Source organism: Halichoerus grypus, chromosome 7 (assembly GCF_964656455.1).
Source record: "Halichoerus grypus chromosome 7, mHalGry1.hap1.1, whole genome shotgun sequence".
Lineage (NCBI taxonomy): Eukaryota > Metazoa > Chordata > Mammalia > Carnivora > Phocidae > Halichoerus > Halichoerus grypus.
In genome coordinates this window covers 28,751,117-28,771,497 of record NC_135718.1, presented here as the reverse complement: position 1 = coordinate 28,771,497, position 20,381 = coordinate 28,751,117, and the positions used below count along the sequence as shown (strand labels likewise).

At 42.8% G+C, this 20,381-nt stretch overlaps 1 protein-coding gene across 1 annotated transcript in view; it reads right to left on the bottom strand.

Moving 5' to 3' along the window:
* GOT1 (glutamic-oxaloacetic transaminase 1) overlaps positions 1-11,165 on the bottom strand; it is a 29,306-nt gene extending 18,141 nt beyond the window's left edge. The window contains exons 1-2 of the mRNA XM_036116964.2: positions 10,923-11,165; positions 2,483-2,664 (exon numbers count right to left, since the gene is read on the bottom strand). Of these exons, the coding sequence (XP_035972857.1) occupies positions 2,483-2,664; positions 10,923-11,040 (300 nt within the window). The 5' untranslated portion in view covers positions 11,041-11,165. The remainder of the gene's footprint in view (positions 1-2,482; positions 2,665-10,922) is intronic.
* Positions 11,166-20,381: the final 9,216 nt, after the last annotated feature.

Genomic DNA, 20,381 nt, shown 5'->3' with positions numbered 1-20,381 from the left:
CCCTGCATTGGGCTCCATGCTCAGCGCAGTCTGCTTAAGACTCTCTCTACCTTTCTCTCTGCCCCTCCCCCCTGCGCACGCGCTCTCTCTCTCAAATAAATCCTTAAAAAAAAAAAAGTTTTGGCTGAAATGTCATTTCTATTTCTAACTACCCTAGTGAAAACCATATCTACCCCAACTCCCACACTCAGCACCCCTAATGTGCCTCTTCTACTCTATTTTTACAGCATTTATATTCTTTTAATATACTCTATCATGTCCTTATCTATTACATTTACAGTTGGCTTCTCCTCACAAAACTCTAAGCCAGGGCAGAAGATTTTGGGTCTTTTGGTCACCGCTGTGCTCCAGCTTCTAGAACAGTGCCTACCCTTAGTGGTAAGCACTCATCTGTTGACTGAATGAGTGAATTCAAACATCTGAGAATCTCTGAAATGCCAGGCTAGGGCTAAATGCTGAAGATTTACGAGATAAATAAGTAAGCCATCATCCCTGCCCTGAGGGAAGTCATGGTCTTGTAGGAGACAGACATAAAATTATACATCATAGTAATAAGCACAGTTAAGTACGGTTATTCCTAAATTGTGAACAAAGTCCTGTGATAACTCAGCGCTGCCGGAAAGAGCGTAGGATTCGGCATGGAAGTGACCCTTGGCCGGGCCCTGCATGACTTACAGACTCCTGGAATGGCTGGAACCCAGGGGGGATGGGGGGCTGTGAGTCACTGGAGAACAGGATGAAGGTTGGCTACAAAATATACCACATGACCAGCTCAAAGTCTAGATTTGCCCTGTAGATAATGGAGGGGTTACTGTGTGTGTATGTGTGAGGCGGGGAGCAGGTGACATGATTATCAGGTTTTTTTGCTACGGAAGATCATCCCAGTTGCACTGCTGTTACCCAGAAATGATTACTGATTGTTTTCTGGTCCATTCATTCATTCATGCCTCATCTCCTTCAAGTTTTGGCTGATGGGCACCTGGGTGGCTCAGTTCCCCTGCCCAAGGTGCCAAAATCAGCCTGGACATGCTCCCAGCTCCAATCAGGTAGGTCTCTCTTCCACCTAGTGGAATTCCCACTACTCCAAACAAATACCTCTCCTTTTTCCTTCCTCTGTACTTTGTGGTTCCCAACCCTGGCTATACTTTGGAGTCACCTGTGGAACTTTTAAAACTATGCCCTTGCAGGGAAGGGAAGGGAACTGGGGGGAGAAAGGGGGAGCTGGGAGTGAAAGGGCAGGAAGGGGGGCGCCTGGGTGGCTCAGTGGGTTAAGCATCTGCCTTCGGCTCAGGTCATGATCTCAGGGTCATGAGATTGAGCCCCAGGTGGGGCTCTGTGTTGGGTGTGGAGCCTGCTTGGGACTCCCTCTCTCTCTCTCCCTATCTCCCTCTGCCCCTCCCCAATTCTGCTTGTACATGTTCTCTCTCAAAAAAAAAAAAATTTTTTTCAAGGGGTTCAGAGGCCCCTTAACCGATCCCCTAAGCAAGTGTTCCCTGTGGGACCATGAACCACAAACTAGTCCTTTCCTAACATGTGGATGAGATGTAGGAGTTAGAGGGTAAATGCCTTGCCCATGGACAAAGAAGGAGCAGATCTGGGTCCAGACCCCGATCTCTTGATCATTCCATTAAATTCCCTTGGCTTGGCATTTCCACGGACGGCTTCAACCCCAGCAGCAGTAATCTGATCATCTAGGGCACACGACACAACAGTCACAGAGGCCAAGCTTGGCATCTGTCCACACCACGTGCACTATCAGGGCCTTAAGATCACACTACTTAAACTCTTACTCACGGACACGTCAATAGACATAACACCTAACACTTTAAACCAAATTGAGTTTTCTTTTTTCTTTTTATTTTTTTTATCACACACACAATGCTTTCTTACTTTATTTTTTTTTTAAGATTTTATTTATTTATTTGCCAGAGAGAGAGATCGAGTGAGCACAAGCAGGAGGAGCGGCAGGAAGAGGGAGAAGCAGACTCCCCGCCGAGCAGGGAGCCCAATGGGGGACTCGATCCCAGGACCCTGGGATCATGACCTGAGCCAAAGGCAGACCCTTAACCGACTGAGCCACCCAGGTGTCCCCCAATTTGAGTTTTCAACCTTTTTTCACCTTTGCAGTTGCTAAAGAAAATACAGTTGACCCTGACACAGGCTTGAATTGCACAGGTCCACATACACCTGGACTTTTTTTTTTTTTTTTTTTAACAAATCCAGTGCAGTACTGGAAATGTATTTTCCCTTCCTTATGGTTTTCTTAATAATATTTTCTTTTCTCTTACTTTATTGTAAGAACACATACAAAATATGTGTTCACAAACTGTTTAGGTTCTCCATCAGGCTGCCAGTAGACTATCAGCACGTCAGTTTTTGGGGAGTCAAAAGTGATACAAGGATTTTCGATGGAGCGTGGACTTGGCACCCCTAACCCCCATGTTGTTCAAGGGCCACCTGTCCATCCTTACCCAAAACTCACCCGCTTCTCCCGGAGAGCTGGGCTATCGTCCCCGAGGGCCAGGCGGGAAGCACAGGACCGGAACTCGGGCAGGCCCAGGATCGGCAGGTACTCGTGGTTCAGGCTGTTGTCATTGGCGATCTCCTGCTCTACCTTCCTCACGACCGGCAAAACCCAGGGCTGGCTGTCATCTGTGCGATAAGCTGGGACATGGCAAAGAGTCACGTCAGAGAGAGGAGGCAGGCTTCATTCAAGTAAGAGCTGGTGCTGGAACTGGAGGGCCTTCCACCTCCTTCCATCAAACAGGACGGGGAGCGAAATGAAAGTAAAGCTCATTCACTGACTGCCCGCCTGCTCCGGGCCAGGCACTGGGCTAGGTGCATGCAGGCAGGACAGCCATGGTTCCTACCCTGAGCTCTTAAATACGTGACCTCGAAAAGACAGCATGCTGAAATGACGCTGGGACATCACAGAGCCTGACAGACGGGAAGAGTGCACAAGCGAGCACGCTGCACACTCAGAAACACTTTACAGTTGCTCTGTTGATCGTCCTAGCACACTGAGCTCTGGAAAGCCATGAGCCCAGAATCTTCCTCCTTCTGCATCTCCCCAAGAGATTTCTGGAAAAGTGCTAGGTGCTACTTCACATGACTGCTGCAACTTCAAACATAAAATATGGAGAGGGGGTGGCAGAAGGGGGAAGCCTACGTCCTCCTCTTGTCCTGGAAGAACAGAAGTGGGACAAATCATGAGCAAAGGCCCCAGGGCTGAAGATTCCAGCAGATGGTTACACAATCACCCAACAATCTATCTGATACCTGCACACATCTCTGTCCTCTCTCTGCCACTGCTGGCCATTTTGCCTGTCCCTCCTACTTCATATTCCACACTTTTATCAATCTAAATGTATCTATTACATAATACTTAGTTTTGCCTACAGCAAATTCCTAAGCCCCTCGACACTAAAAGTATTTTTAGTCCCGTTATCCTATCACTGATTTTTTTCCCCCTCTAGTACAGTATGATTATCTCAGGCTTATAGCTTTAGAGGGCAGCTGCTGTGGCTTGCACCCAGGCCAGCGATTTGAGCAGATGCCTCACAGGGGTCATTTGACTCTGCTGGAAGTTTAGGTCTCCAACAGACCCACACAAACACATTCTTTTTTTATAGCTGCATAACTCATGAATGTACCATAATTTGTTTTCCCAGTCTCTTGTTGATGGACATTTGAGTTGCTTCCCATCTTTGGCTATTACAAAACAATACTTCAGTGAACAACCTCATACATATGTCATCTTCCATGTAAATATATCCATAGGATGCAAGGTGGAAAATGGAAGAGTAGGCTAAGAAGTATGTGTATTTGCAGTTTTGACAGATATATCCAAATTGGCCTCCATAGGGATTTTATCAGTTAAAACTCCTACCATCAATGTGTAAGTGTCTGCTTCCCACAGCCTCATCCAGAGTAAATTTTTGCCAGTAATGAGGATGCAAATGGTACCTCAGAGTAGTTTTAATCTGCATTTCTCTTATTATGAACGCAATTGGGCATTTTTCTTATTTACTTATTTACTTACATACTTATTTATTTAAGTGGGCTCCATGCCCAGCGTGGAGCCCAACATGGGACTTGAACTCATGATCCTGAGATCAAGACATGAGCGGAGATCAAGAGTTGGAGGCTTAACCGACTGAGCCACTCAGGTGGTAAATTTTTCCCATTTATGATCCATTTACAACACAATTTTAGTGGCTAGGCAACATTCCTTTCCATCCATACTTAACAATTTGTGTTGCTTTCGATGATCTGATATTATAAACATTGTGATAAACGTCCTTACATCTTTACATATATTCATGAGTGTTCCCTTAGAATAAAGTTTCTAGATAAAATATTACACTCAAAAGTTATACAACAAATAAGACTTTATAAGATCATTTTGATTTGGCGTCTTTCTTCTATCAACTAACTCTACCCTCTAGGAATGTGTCATCTCCAAATCTGATAAGCACCTCAAACTAGTAATAAGAAAGTGGCCGGGGCTGCAGACTGGCACAGCCACTAACAAACCACTACTGTCTGGGTAGGTGGCTGTGACTCGCCACACTGTCGTAACACTCACATGCTACCCCCGGCCTACTAAGTTCCTTCCAAACCAGTCAAAAAGCCTACTTTATCAGGTGGGATTCGGTCTGGTTTTTTTTTTAAGATTTTATTTATTGGGGTGCCTGGGTGGCTCAGTTGCTTAAGCATCTACCTTCGGCTCAGGTCATGATCCCAGGGTCCTGGGATCGAGCCCCGCATCGGGCTCCCTGCTCCGCGGGAAGCCTGCTTCTCCCTCTCCCGCTCCCCCTGCTTGTGTTCCCTCTCTCGCTGTGTGTCTCTCTATCAAATAAATAAATAAAATATTTTTTAAAAAAGATTTTATTTATTTACTTGAGACAGAACAAGAGAGAGCTGCACGCACGTGTGCAAGAGCAGAGGGGAGGGGCAGAGGGAGAAGGAGAAGCAGACTGTCCACTGAGCAGGGAGCCCATGTAGGACTCGATCCCAAGACCCCAGGATCATGACCCGAGCTGAAAACAGATGCTTAACCAACTGAGCCACCCACGCGCCCCTGGTCTGTTTTTTTAAAGAGATACCAAAATAACCACTTTTAAGTAAGAGTCGTCCCTGAAGGAAATCTATGATCACAATGCTACTATTGTTCATAATATTCTTGGAATTCTTCTTTTGGAATTATTTTTAGACACGATGTCTCATTATTTTGAATATCCTCAATGGTGCCAAATCTTTGTCCTTTGAAAGTAAATTTGATTTTTGGAAATGGAACTTGCAGCAAGAGCAAACACATCTTTAACTAAACCACACAGAGGGGATACTATTTAGATGTACAATCTGGGTGTTCATAGAAAAACCAGTTCTATTATGCTTCACATCTGTGTTTGGAAGTTATGTATATTACATAATTATGACATATGTATTATATGTATGATAACATGTCATTTGTAAACCATGTATTAGAAATAAAGAGGAAAGATGAAAAAGTCCCAGAACTGCTGTTCTTACCCATACTGTATATTGTGTACTACTCTAAAAAATCCTGTCATATGACTAGACGCAAGGAGGCATTGTGTCTATATTGTGACAAAAGAGAAATTGGCCAACTTATACCTCCCCTGTCTCCTTCACCATCCAATTTCTCCCAGGTTCAGTTCCAGATTTATTCCCCATGCCTTGCCTAACTGCCCTAATGAAGCAGAAGAGCCAAAGGCTCTTGGGTGATTAGAGCAATGAGGTCAAGCATTATTAACAACTATGATTCCTGCTCTCCCAGGGGATTTTCATTCCTGTTTGTCAGATCCAGGAGTTTCTCATTCATGTTTTCATTCACTCACTCATTTAACAAGGACTTACTGAACCTACCGAGAACCAGACACTGGCTACAAGTAGCTACACAGAAATGGGTAAGGTCAAATAAGATACTGTCTGCCCTGGAGGAAACATAGAATGTACAGCCCTTAATTCTCTTGTAATGAGTCAGGGAAGATTTTACAGAGAATGAAGGATGAATGATGAATAAGAATTTAAAAGGTAGTCAAGGAAAGGGCATTCCAGCATAGAAGAGGAGATTTCCCTTCTACCCTTCTAGGTTCTTCGGCTGGTCTACTAATTAAATTACCATAACAGATTAACAGAAGAAAAACAAAAGTTTAATAACCTCTGCCACTTGAATACATGGGAGAGACCTAAGAAAACTGAGTAACTCTCCGAAGTAGCCAAAGCCATCACCTTAAATACCGCCTTCAGCTAAAGACAAAAGATGTTGGGTGTGGGGAATCAGTTCTGGGAGGTGACCAGTAAAATCACAGGAAACAAGAGAAAGGTCGTGATGCAGATTTAAGCCCCGCCTCTCCACTGATAAGTTCCTCCAGATTTAGAGTCATCTGAGAGAGACATTCTTACAAATGGATATTTCCCTTATAAATGTAAATGTTTCTTATAAAAGGGTAACTTCTACTTGGTTTTCAGAGCTTCGCCTGTATTTGCAGTTTCTTAAAAATAACCAGCTTAGGGCATATTTGGGGGGGGCGGGGGCGGTACATTTTGCTTCCCTTCACCAGACTGAGGGAACACCTGTCTAAAGGTCCAAGAGGCTTGGAGACATGACGGTTTTGAGGATCTGCATTTTCATGGCTCAGACATAGGACCCATGGAGGAATATGGGTTAAAGAGTCTTGGAGGACGTCCTCATCTAAGGAACGTCGTTTCAATGGGGAAACCACTGAAAGCATTAAACAAGAGGGTGATAAACTGCAAAGAGGAACAGAGATGGATCGCTAAGTCAGGTGGGTACTGCAATAATTCAGAAAGGGAACAATGAAGTCTTCCATTCAGGTAGTGGCAGCAAGGAAAAAGAAAAGAGGAGATACTCAAAATAGATTTAGGAGGTAGAAAATACAGAACCTAATGACCAAATAAATTGACGTGGGATCAAGGAAAGGATGACAAATGACTCAAAAGTCTCTCTAGTCTGAATAAAGGCTGGTGGTGATGCAGGGAGGTGGGGGTGGGGTGGGAAGGTGGTCTGACTAAGATATAAAACATAAGCAGAAAAAAAAAGAAAAGATTGAGGGGAAGGTGGAAATGATGAGCTGTGTTCTAAACATGTTGAATTTGAGGCGGTTGCAGAATGTGTCTAGCAAACTGTACCAAGTGTGGGTCTGGCATTCAGGGAAAAAGTGCAGGATGGAAAGAAAGATTCCATAATTACAGACGTCGATGGTACCTGAGCCATAGTAATAACAAGGACTTACTGAATCCTTAGTATCTACGAGGCATTGTGCTAAGTGCTTTACTTTTTCTTCTAACCCCCGTTTAATTCCTATAATGACTTACAATATAGATACTATGATCTGGAAACTGAGGTCAGAAGAGTTGAATAATTTGCCCAAGATCAAATGGATTATAAGAGCTAAGCTGTCATACTATTAAGTTCATGGATCCATGTGTTCTTTTTAAGAGCAAGAGAAAGCCTGAAGCAAGCAGGCCCCAGAGGCCTGTGTGAGGGGCCTCTTTATCAGCAGGCTCCCCAGCTCCAGGCACCTCTGCCCTTCTGCATGGGTACAAGCTCTTTTAGAGAAGTCACACAAGTTTCAGGGGAGTGCAGCAGTGCTGCTTTCCAGAAGAAAGGAAAACACAGAGAATTAAATGATCAAACCGTCCCCCTCCTCTCCTCTGAACATCTCCACTTCCCTCCCCACCCCCACCCCCCCAGGAGCCCCTGCACATATGTATGCCTCTTAAGGCCCTTTTCCAACTAGAGTCATGGGAAGAGGGCCAGGGAGTATTCAGAAACATCTGATACAGCACATATATACAACAATTTTATGTGAAGATGCTAGAAATCCACATTAAAGACCACAACAAATATTAAAATAAGACTAGGCTATCTGGAACCAAAGGAACCTAAGTTTACATGACAGACAGACAGGAGTCTATGAAGAAATGTCTTGCTTCAGGCTGCATCAGGCTGGACCCACGTCTCCCCTGCCCTTAAAGCACTAAAATGGTCAGCTCAGAGCACGTCACACTTAAAATGTGATGCTCTGCTTTAACTATAAGGAAATTATGGAAACAGTCACAAAGAATATCTCTGGAGAAATTCTCAGCAAGTAGAAACTAGGCAGTGAAATTATAGTTGCAGCTAATTTTAAACACGTCCAACATCACTAGAACTTGAGCTGGATAATCTCCACTGGGTTTTATCTTAACATGGGGGGAAAAAAAAAAAAGTATCTTCCCCAAAGTCAGTGATTAATTACATTTCCTTCACAAAGGATATACTTGGGGATGTGTGTTAACTAGAGCTAGGACATACAAAAGCTGGAAGGAGACTTCTTAATTCGACTCTAATCAGACCCTTATCTGAGCACCTGCCATCCACAAAAAAAGAGATCATAAAAAGAAAAATAATATTTATATGACACTTTTCACTTATGTATCACATTTCACACAGAACTATTCATTTAATCCTCAGCCAACTGATGAGGCCAGTAACATCATTATCCTACGTGTAATGTGCTAGTGAATCTTCGAGTAGAATTTTACAGAGAGATCATTCCATCCCCACTCCTCATTTAACAGACTGAGTTCCAGGATGTTAAACAGCCCTCCCAAGGTCACTTTGCTGGACTGCAGGGATGGCCTGTACTCAGAATCTCCCGGCTCTTCCCACTACAGTGCACTGGCAGCCTCTGGACCACCTGAAGGACCCAAAATAGAGGAGAGGACAGTTCCATCACCAATAGCCGTACAACCTGGGGCAAACTGCTTCACCCATCTGAGCTTCAGCTTCCCTATGTCTCAAACAATCCTCCATAGTGGTTGTAAGCATTAAATAAGATTAAATGCATAAATCATCTGTTCATGGTAAGGAGGGGCAGTTCCTGGGTTCCTGGGAAACATGACAAAAGCACCATCACACGTGAGGTGACCACCTGAACTGCAAACTATACTTCTGAGCCAATCACTTCTGGCCTGAGCTGGCAGGGTGCTTTTTCTCTGCACGAGCAGTTTATTTCTGAACCAATGTCAGAAATGATTTCATTTTGCAGTTCTTAAGCTGAAAATTTTTATTCAACATCTTCTGTGCAACCTACCCGAAGAAATGCCGAAACAACAATAGTAACAGAAATGCCAAAACAGCTCTTACATAACCCCTACTTATCTGCCAGATACTATTCTAAGTACTTGAAATGTATTTGATTCTCACAAAAACCCTGTAAGATAGTTTAATGGTAACTGAGTCAAAAAAAAAAATTGAACATTTTTAAAAGATGTATTTAAGTCAACATCAACATATATATTTGGCCCTAAATAAATACTTGGAGGTTTTAAATTGTATTTAAATTAAGAGCTTGAATGGTGCCCAATTTCAATTCAACTCAAGGCAACCTTTCAATACTTCTCCCACTCAGGTGTCTGCTAAAAACATCACTTACTCGGGCGCCTGGGTGGCTCAATCGGTTAAGCATCTGCTTTTGGCTCAGGTCATGATCCCAGAATCCTGGGATCGAGTCCTGCATCAGGCTCCCCGCTCAGCGGGGAGTCTGCTTCTCCCTCTTCCTCTGCCACTCCACCCCCCACTTGTGCTCTCTCGCTCTCAAATAAATAAATAAAATCTTAAAAAAAAATAAAAATAAAAACATCACTTACTCTCCATGGCTGAAACTATGTGGTATTTACTTTTTAAAAAATGCTTTATTATGGAAAATTTGAAACATATACAAAAGTCACAAGAATGATATAATGGATGCCCACGTACCCATTACCTAGCTTCAACAAACCATGCTTTTTAATGGCTTTTTTCTCACCCCTCTCCCATACTCCTTAGTGAAGACTTATTTTTAACAGGTCCTATGTACAGTCAGTATAGGAAGCCTGATTCTGAACCTCCTTCTCACCACCATCTACTACAAATAGTTCAATTTTCTCTTTCCAAAATTTCTGGTCCTTTTACTCTAAATCTGTTCCTTAGCACAGAACATCATCATACTAATTTTCTTCAACCTGGCTGGTCTTTGTGTGTGGTCGAGTGTCTTTGAGGCTTCAAACATTCAAATGAGGATGATAAGAAATAACAAATTCACCAAAGGATAGAGTTATCCTGAGGCACTCCAGTCTAAACCCTTCTCTTCTAGAAGGGGAAACTGAGAGCCATACTCTGAGCTGTCCAAGGTGAAGAAATACAAGCAAGAACTGAGGAACTGAAGACAAGAATGTGTGAAAAGTGAACTACTTCCTTTCCACTCTTTCCACTCTTTCCCACCATCTCTACCCATCCTAGCACATCTGTGAGGGCCAGAATATTATCCCCAGATCCTCCCAGGCTGCATTAACCTGTCTCAGAAGCATTTTAGATTTCTATTATATCACACCTTGATCTTAAAATCCTTGAGACCAAAACCAAGCCTCAGTCTTTTCCCCAAGGCTTGGTAAAGTGCTGACTGATTGTGACCTACCTGGTAGTCACTCAAATATTTACTGACCCAGACCAGAGCACCCTAAGGCTTAGAGTTCTCCTTCATCCATTCTCCAGCAACCAGGACATCAAGCCTGTCAGGATTCCTAGCTTCCTCCCTCTCCTTACGTTCTCTGGCCTCCCCATTTATTAACAGGCGAAAGGATGTAGTAGAAAAAACACAGAATGGGGAATCGGAAAAACTGGATTTGTGTCCTGGCTACTAGACCTGTACTGTGGACCTTGGACACATCTCCTTTTCCCAGGAACTCCACATGCCCATCTGTAAAATGGGCAGGTTGAAAAACAGCCTCGTGATTCTTGCTTCCTCTCCAGCCGGCGCCAAGCTGGGCCTCGGTCTCTCCCACCGTACCCACCGCCCGGGTTAGGTCCGCTCCACTCCCCAGGCTGCCCCTACTCACTGCGTCTTTACCTCCGACTCCCAGGTTGACCTTGCGGGGGTCCGGATCCTCCCGGAAGTCGGCAGTGAGCTTAAAGACCAGGACCGGCTGGGCCTGCGGAACCTCGGCGAACACAGACGGAGGTGCCATGGCAGGAGAGCTCGAGACAGCTGAGAGCTTTCACTCCGCGTCTGGAGCCACTGGGTCGGGTCTAGCCACGGCGACTGGAGGAGACTCTCACCTTCACCGAGCCGGCAGGGGCGGGCCCGCGGCCTCCAATGGTCTAGCTGCGTCCGGAACTTGGCAACAAGGTTAACCAATCGCGAGCTTCTGACGCAGCAAGGACAGGAGGGAGGGGATGCTATTAGCCAATCCAAGCAGAGAATCTTATCGGAGGCCAGTCATGATGCAACCAATGCCCTGTACGCGGGCCGACAGGGGGACCCGGACTGGGGTCGATTGGCAGAGCGGACTCCTATGGCTGAGGGCGTTCTTCCTGGGGCCTCCGGGGCTGAGGGGAGGAGCCGAGCGGCCCGGGGGCGCCGGAGGTGGCCTCCCTGACCTTCGAGGGCCGGGCGAGGAGGGAGGTGGCCGGCGGCAATTCCGGAGGACCGGCCTTCCGGCACCCATGAGCGGGCGTTCTCGGTGCCGGGCCCCGCAGCTCGCGCTTTCCTGACCCGGGCTGGCAGCCAGGTCCCCGGCGTCTGCGCTCGGGACGAAAAGTCCTTGGCCCGAACGTGCAGCTCCGGAGCCCGCGCGGGCGACGCTGACCCTCCCGGCCGTCTGTTCCCCCTGAAGGAAATATGGGTGGGCCGCCTGCCTGAGCTTCAGGCAGGGGACATCCTACGAAAAGTGGGGGAGTGACCTCGAATTCCTTGCCGCTCTTAGAGTTTGACAATTTTGCTCCCCTTTCCTTACAAAGAGGGGCCTGGTCCTCAAGGACCTTCAGGATCTGGGCACGGCGTCCCTCTGCAGCTTTGCTCCCACGTACGCAACTCAACCAGATCTTGCTGACGTCAGCTGGCTGGTACCCAAACTGCCTCTTCTTTTAGTCTGGCTGTTCCTTCCTCCCCAGCTCCCCTCTCCACCTGGTGACCTTCAAGACCCAGAGTAAATAAATGCCTCCTTCATAAAGACTTTCCCTAACCCCCACTCTGGTCAAAATCCGCCGCTTTTTTCCTGTGCTTCTGTACCTTGTTGGCAATATTACCATTTCAGAAAATGCCCTAGTTAAGAACCGAGCTCTGGAGCCAGACCACCTAGGTTTAGATTCTGGCTCTGTCGTTTACTGACTTAGGCAGGTTTAGGCAAGTGACTTAACCTCTCTGTTCCTGCTCTGTAAAGTGGAGATAGTAGTATTTTCCTTAGAGCTGTTGTGGGGATTATATGAGTTGATACATATAAAGTGTTTAGTTGTATATAGTAAGCACCCCCTAAATGTTAGCTGTTGTTGTCATTGCACATCTGCCACACCCCTTGTAGATGGTAAGCTTCTTTTAGCTAGAGATCTTACCCTGTGTAATATCCCCTAGTTTTTTGCACTTAGTAAGTATTCAATAAATGGTGCAAGGACGAATCCATTCTCTTAGTGTTTCAGGAGAGAACAATACCTCAGCCTCTATTCATTGAAAATACGACAAATCTCAAAATGAATTTTCCATTCATAGTAATGAATACAAGACAAAGAAACTTTGTGCAACACCTGCCAACCTTTGTATCACCTGCTTTTTTTCAGAAGCTTTGCCTCTGCTTTTAAAGCTAACTGCCCATGGTGTTTCATTAACAACGCTTTCATCTAAGATTGCAAGTTCAACACTGAAGGTGAAATGACAATGAACTTTTAGTGGTTCCAAAAGCAGAGGCAAAGGGCAACTGCTGAGAGAGGTGTTCTATAGCCCAGCCTTCCCAGAGTTTCAGAAGGATGATCTTCGCAGCGTTGGCCAACAATATCATGGTCACTTCTTACGTCATTCCCTGGGGGGAAAACAACCCATGGTTACCTAAACATGATGAACTTAGCTAAATCCAAATAAATGTTTATTGACTATCTAAGCAGCTCCATAACCAAGTCAAGCTGATAGGGGCAAAGAAAGTGACATGCAGTTTTTCTGCTTGTCTTCATAATATCTGTTCTAAATTTTAGAAAGGGGCAAACAGTTAACGGGGTGTAGCGGGGAAGAAAACTACCTATTATGTGGGATCCAAGTCTCAAACTTTTTCCTTGGTAATATTAGGTTCTTGGAGATTACATTCAGTTCCTTCTGTCTTGAGCCCTGCAGGCTACCCCTCTACACAAAATGCTAATCTTGAAATAAACAAAATGCTTTCCAGGCCATTGCTAATTTTAACACTTTGACTTAGAATTGAGCAATGCTGCCTCCCTGCTGAATGGATAGAACAAGCAAAAGACTTTTTAGAGGCCAACATTGCCCAGACAAGTAGGCAGCCATGTAAAGTGAGTGTCCAGAGAGAGGGCAATAGGGTCAAAGGAAAGAAGGACTAGTATTCTCCTCTTCTCATGATTTGCTATGCTTGTCTGTCATAGCATCCTCCCTACCATCTCCCTTCTGGCTTTTTTTCTTCAAAAGAACTGAGAGGGAGGAACTGGGAACCCACACAGCAACAGCTTCATCTGGAATGAATTCCTTTAGAATATACTCTCCTGGAAATCAGAAGCCTTCAGGGCTGAGCAGTGTTGCCCCAAAGCATAAGAAGCAGGCCAGTCCAGGTTGGCCGTGGACACTGCATGGACCTCTAAGCAAATCCAAACCCGCTTATTGTATTCAATTTTGCCCCTGATACCCAGAAGGTCTAAACTTAGGAACAAGTCAGGAGAGGGAGGAGTTTTTCACACTTTGCACTCAAGTACAAAGTGCTTTGGAATAGTTACATTTAAATGTATGCTGTCACTGAGGGTAGGATATTAATCAAAAGCTGACTTGTGTGCTGAACAAAGGTTTCTTTAGAAACCAAACCTGCAAGAGGAGATCTGTTCAAGAATCACTGTGTGGCTAAATAGTAGGCAGTAAGATAAGCACAGAGCTCCTAAGGCGGTGCTGTTCTCTTGCTGTGTTGAGTTTACTCTTGCTGAAGAAAGTGATTGCTTATCAAGCTTGTCCTTCAAATTAACTGGCTTGTTTCCTGGGCATGCCTTAGTGGAACTATCATCTCCTTTTGCTTCTCTTCCCTCACATCTCTCCTTCCTCTTGTATGTATGACTCTTCTCCCCACCTGCACACATGGATGGGACCAAGTGAGGGTCAATTGTTCCTTCCTAACTCATAGAAGGGTATGTGTAATGAGGCCTGAGGTAGACAGGATCTAACATTAGTTCCTTAACTGGGCACCCACGTGGGCAGAACTTTTTTTAAAGTAGCTGAGAACTTTGTGTAACAGAGATATTAATAGGATGACAACTATTGGTTTTATCTACTTGCTGAACATAATTCAGTTCCAGGGCACCATTTAGAAATTGTGCAGGCGTACCTGGATGGCTCAGTTGGTGGAGTATGGGACTCTTGATCTCGGGGTTTTGAGTTCAAACCCCATGTTGGGTGCAGAGATTACTTAAAACTAAAATCTTTAAAGGGGCACCTGGGTGGCTCAGTCGGTTAAGCACGTGACTCTTTTTTAAAATTTTTATTGTTATGTTAATCACCATACATTACATCATTAGTTTTTGATGTAGGGTTCCATGATTCATTGTTTGCGTATAACACCCAGTGCTCCATGCAGAACGTGCCCTCTTTAATACCCATCACCAGGCTAACCCATCCTCCCACGCCCCTCCCCTCAGGAAACCTCAGTTTGTTTTTCAGAGTCCATCGTCTCTCAGGTTCCTCTCTCCCTCCGATTTCCCCCCCTTCATTCTTCTCCTCCTGCTATCTTCTTCTTCTTCTTTTTTTTTTCTTAACATATATTGCATTATTTGTTTCAGAGGTACAGATCTGAGATTCAACAGTCTTGCACAATTCACAGCACTCACCATAGCACATACCCTCCCCAGTGTCTATCACCCAGCCACCCATCCCTCCCACCCCACCCCCCACTCCAGCAACCCTCAGTTTGTTTCCTGAGATTAAGAATTCCTCGTATCAGTGAGGTCATATGATACATGTCTTTCTCTGATTGACTTATTTCGCTCAGCATAACACCCTCCAGTTCCATCCACGTCATTGCAAATGGCAAGATCTCATTCCTTTTGATGGCTGCATAATATTCCGTTGTATATATATACCACATCTTCTTTATCCATTCATCTGTCAATGGACATCTTGGCTCTTTCCACAGTTTGGCTATTGTGGACATTGCTGCTATAAACATCGGGGTGCACGTACCCCTTCGGATCCCTACATTTGTATCTTTGGGGTAAATACCCAGTAGGAGCACGTGACTCTTGATCTCAGCTCAGGTCCTCAGGTCTTGATCCTAGGGTCTTGATCTCAAGCCCCATGTTGGGCTCCATGCATGAAGCCTACTTAAAAAAATAAAATAAAAATTTTTAAATCTTAAAAAAAAGAAATTGTTGTGCTGTCTAGTTTTTGTACTTAAGAAGCAGTATAGCTGTGGTTAAACTAGTACCAGAGGCCATGAACTAGTTTCCTCTGTATGCTTCAGTTCCTCATCTCATCTGTATCATGGGGATAATAACAGCTCTTCCTCATGGAGTTGCTGTGAGGATGAAATGATGTATTTTTTTAAAGATTTATTTATTTACTTGAGATAGAGTGCACACGTGTGACCGGGGAGAGGGGCAGAGAGAGAGGGAGAGAAGCAGACTCCCCACTGAGTGCGGAGCCCCGTGCGGAGCTCGATCTCACAACTCTGAGATCAGGACCTGAGCCGAAATCAAGAGTAGGACACCCACGCCCAAGTGCCCCAGAATTAAGCGATTTAATGGAAAACACTTTGAATTGTACAGGATACTTAATAAGTACTCAGTATGTTCTCGGTCACCACCATCATCATCACAGATGTTGTTTACAAGCACTTGCCTTTGAGATTTGTTTAGTTTGTTCATTGAATGAGGAGCTGCCTAGTAAAACTGCATAGGCTTGGCACCTACAATCAAATTCGAGTTTTGCCTTTCACTAGTCTTGAGACTTGGAATAAGCTACTTCACATGGCTGAGTGTAAATTGGGACAAAAAGATTTTTGCTTAGTGTTGACACACACACCTTTAACACAGTTGTAGAAATTATTGCTATTATTTTATTTTGATGATGATGATGATTATGATTACTATAGAGATTACACTTTGGTCCCTGGGTAGCTATAGGGTAATAGGCTAACTCTGAAATCTCTCTGCCCTGGCCTCTTGCAGGCATATACTCTGAAATTTTTTAAAGATGGAAAAGAAAGCAGAGAACACAAGTTCTCTTTGTAGAGATCTGTAAAATCCCAAAGTAATTTAAAGGTAACAAGACAACATAATATTTAATTAAAATATAACAATGTTAATAATAACTCCTTGTGTTTCTATATTATCTCTTTCTGAAGAGAAGAAAGTGTTTTAGAAATGCTATTCCACTACTCTCTCAACATTTCAAGGTGACTGTTGTCTCCTGTCAAAAAACACAAAGGAAGTGGATAGCTTTAGCAAAAAGCAAAAGAAAACACTTCAAATAACAGAAGAATGGGAAGTCTGCAGACCTTAAGTCATAAGAAAAGTTCCTCTCCTTGCCCTGCTTCTCCCTAAATGTATCACAAATACAACCTCTTACTTCTAGAGCAAGTTCTTAAGCTTTCGTCCCCTGCCCCCATCCCAAGCTGGGATATCCTTTTTTTTGTTGGGTCATGTCCTGACGTCCTATGCTTTGATGCAAGATGAAGGTAGATGAAGAGATAATGAAGGGAACAAATTCAATGGGTTTGCCAAGAACAGATTTCTTTTAAACAACTCCTAAAGGGATAGTCTAACGCAATGTAATATATTATCCTAATCTATTCCACATAGCTCTTGAGGATATAGAGGTGTATTGCTAAATTTCAACACCCAGCAGTAGAGGGCAGCACGGCCCTTCTTTTGGGAAACACTGAGCACTCATAAGAAGGAAAATAAAAGACACTCTTGACCACAGTGTCTGTGTGTTTACTTTTACCTAATGCTTTAGAAAAAAAAACTATTGGAGTCTTTTTCTTATTGTTTAGGTGATTAGGTAGAAAGAACGTCAGAGCCTGTATTGCCTTGAAGTAAATGGTGAAAAACACGGAATATGCTCAGGATATGGGTTCTGTCTAGCAAAAATAAACAGTAGCTTGACCCTGGGCAATCAGATAGGGTTATTGTATGAACAGACCTAATTCTCCTGCACTTTTTGGGTAAAAGTCAATCTACTGAATTAGCAGGATGTGGTTTTAAAAATTTGTGTGTATCTCATATGATCTTAGCCCCGATAACTAGTTTTAAATCCTGATTCACAGACTTTATTCTGCTGTTTGTGTTAGTTTTCCTCTCTGTCAGACCTGGGTCAGATCAGACCTATCTCAACTATACCACTTGTATTATGACCTTAAAGAATGATGTCAGACATGATGGTAAGGAATGTCTTTCATGAGACTGAGCTGGCTGAAGGACTGTGTATATATAGCAGTGAAACTGAAGGCTGGTGTGCTAGTCCTCATTTTATTGCACTAGGATTTGAGTTTCTCTGTCCAGTAAGTAGCAAGAAAAAAATAATCTGTTATTTTGTACTAAAAGTTACTTGATGCTCCTTGGCAGGATGACAGAGAGGAGAAAATAATCGTAACTTTAGCAAATACGTAACCACAGTATCCCTAGCACATTTGGGTTCTGCTCTAACCCTCAAAACTTTTTTGGCAGCAAATCTTCTCTGCCAATTCAAATAAATTCTACCAGGAGTAAGAGCTGGAAGACAGAGTCTAGTTTCCAGCTCTCTGTGTGAACTTGGAAAAATTACAACCTTTGAGCCTCTGTTTCCTCAGCTGTTAAGCAGAGATAATGCCTCCTAGATCTAGTAAAAGGGTCAATTTGGAAACTATTTATTCAAGTGCTTTGAAAGCCATGGAAGTAGCTAACAAATATTTCTATCACTGTAGCCCAAAGAGATTCTTTTCTAAAAATAAGACTGTGTGTCATTTCTCCGCATTTGGTATCATTATATTACCTGAGATGGTTCATTTTCATAGGTACTTAACGTTTCCCTCCAACTTGATTGCTTGTTAGTTCCTTGAGAACTGAAACCATCAACTATACTTCCTGGTATCCTCTATGAGAACATATTTGGTACATAATAGGTACTCAAATATGTGCTGCTTGATTAAAAACAAAAACCAGGGGCGCCTGTGGTGGCTCAGTCATTAAGCATCTGCCTTCGGCTCAGGTCATGATCCCAGGGTTCTGGGATCGAGCTCCGCATCGGGCTCCCTGCTCCGCGGGAAGCCTGCTTCTCCCTCTCCCACTCCCCCTGCTTGTGTTCCCTCTCTTGCTGTGTCTCTCTGTCAAATAAATAAAATCTTAAAATTAAAAAAAATAAAAATAAAAATAAAAACAAAAACCACAATGCAGAATTAATTTTTTATGGAATCGTGGTAAAAAAAAACACACACACACACATAATGTAAAATTTACCATCTCGACCATCTTAAAGTGTATATACAGTAGTGTTAACTATATGCACATTGTTGAGCAACAGATCTCTAGAACTCTTTCATCGTAGTTATTTCTATTTCAATTTAGTTATCCTTAATAACTATCTTCCACATCTCATGGTGTCCAAAGTGCTTCTTTATTGATTGGACAAAAATGGGGAAAAAATACAGGACTGTCCCTCTGTAGCTAGGGATGTGTGGAACAAGGTTATCAAAAACACTTCTACTCTTTTAAATCCTTCCTGCCCTCATCAAGGTTCTGCCCTCATCTCTCTCTAATCCACAGATCAGTCATTTTCTATAAACTTGGGAACGTACGCCAGAAAGGGAGTGCCTCTCTAAAATGCCTCCATAAAATGTGTTCACAAGTCACTTACATCTAACACATAATTAAACATTTATATGAAGGAAACTATTACATTAAAATAGCAACACTTTGCCAATTATTTGATTTTCAGAATATCTGACTTTTGTTAATTACTGAAAAGAAAGTACTATTTTAAATTGTTAATGATATCACAGTCGCACTTTTATTTAGCTGGTATGGGGAGGACTGGAGTATAGGGGGAAACTGTCCTCCAAAAAGACCTTGCTTTGTCTATAGATCTATGTGCTTTTAGGGCTCTCTCAGGAGAGCACGGCAGTATTGAACTCTCAGCATGTGGTTTTAAAAACTGCATCTTTTCAAGCACAGAGCTTCATCTAAAGTGACTGTCGATTATCATGTCAAATTCATTTGAGATAAAAAATTTGGTTTTCTCTTTTCCACCAAGTGAAAACAAAAATAAACTCTAGGTGGATTTAAGATTTAAACATTTTAAACTACAAACAAAATATGGAAAATAAAGGAGATTTTTTTTAAACAGTATTACAGTAGTAGAGACTTTCCCAATCAGGACACAATCTCAGAAGCCATAAAGAAAAAAATTGACTTTGTATGGTGATAAACACCATAAATAGAAATATGATGACTTGGAAAAAATATTTGGAGCATGCTTATCATGCATATCACATCTATTATATGCTCAGAGCTTCATTGTATTGATAGAAAAATGAATTAAGGATATAAAAAAATCAATCACGAAAGAACAAATACAAATGGCAAATAAACATACCAAAAATCACCCTTATTATTAAGTTGAAACCACACCAATTCATCCATTTTTGTCCATCAGACTGATAAAAATTAAAAATATTGGTGAATGATGTTGTTGAGAGTGCAGGAGAAAAGACAAGCTCATGCACTATTGGTGAGAGTGTTGAATGATGAAACATTTTCTAACAGTGCATTTTGGCAATATCGGTCAAAATTAAAATGGACATATCATTTTACCAAGCAAGTTCTCCTCTAGGAATCTATCCTAACAAAGTTTATACAAGTTTGACAAGATAGGTAGGTACAGAGGTAAACAACTGTACATTACAGCATTGCTTTAATAGAAAAACACTGAACAGTAACAGACTTTCCAACAAATGTGTCATTTTATAATGTGAAAAATCAAGTTTTTATTGAAAAAATAACAGATTTGAAAGAGATTTCACAAGAATACTAAAGTAAGATAGGCTCTAACAATGACAATTAATTAGAACAGGAAGAAAAATAATTGTCCAAAGCACTACAGATGTCGCCATTTAAAGCTTCAGAAGTTATGGGAAACTACTTTTAATAAAGAATAATATGGTGTGCTATAGTTTAGAGCTAATCTGGACATTGAGAGAACTATCAAAACTCACTTTTTAATAAAATAGTGATTTTTAAAAATATAAATTCCAAACTCTGTATCCCAGGACCTATTTAAGACAATTCCTGACATCTAGTAGACAATAAATATTGGCTGAATGAATGAATGAGAATGACACTTCCATCAGGGTTGTCCTAA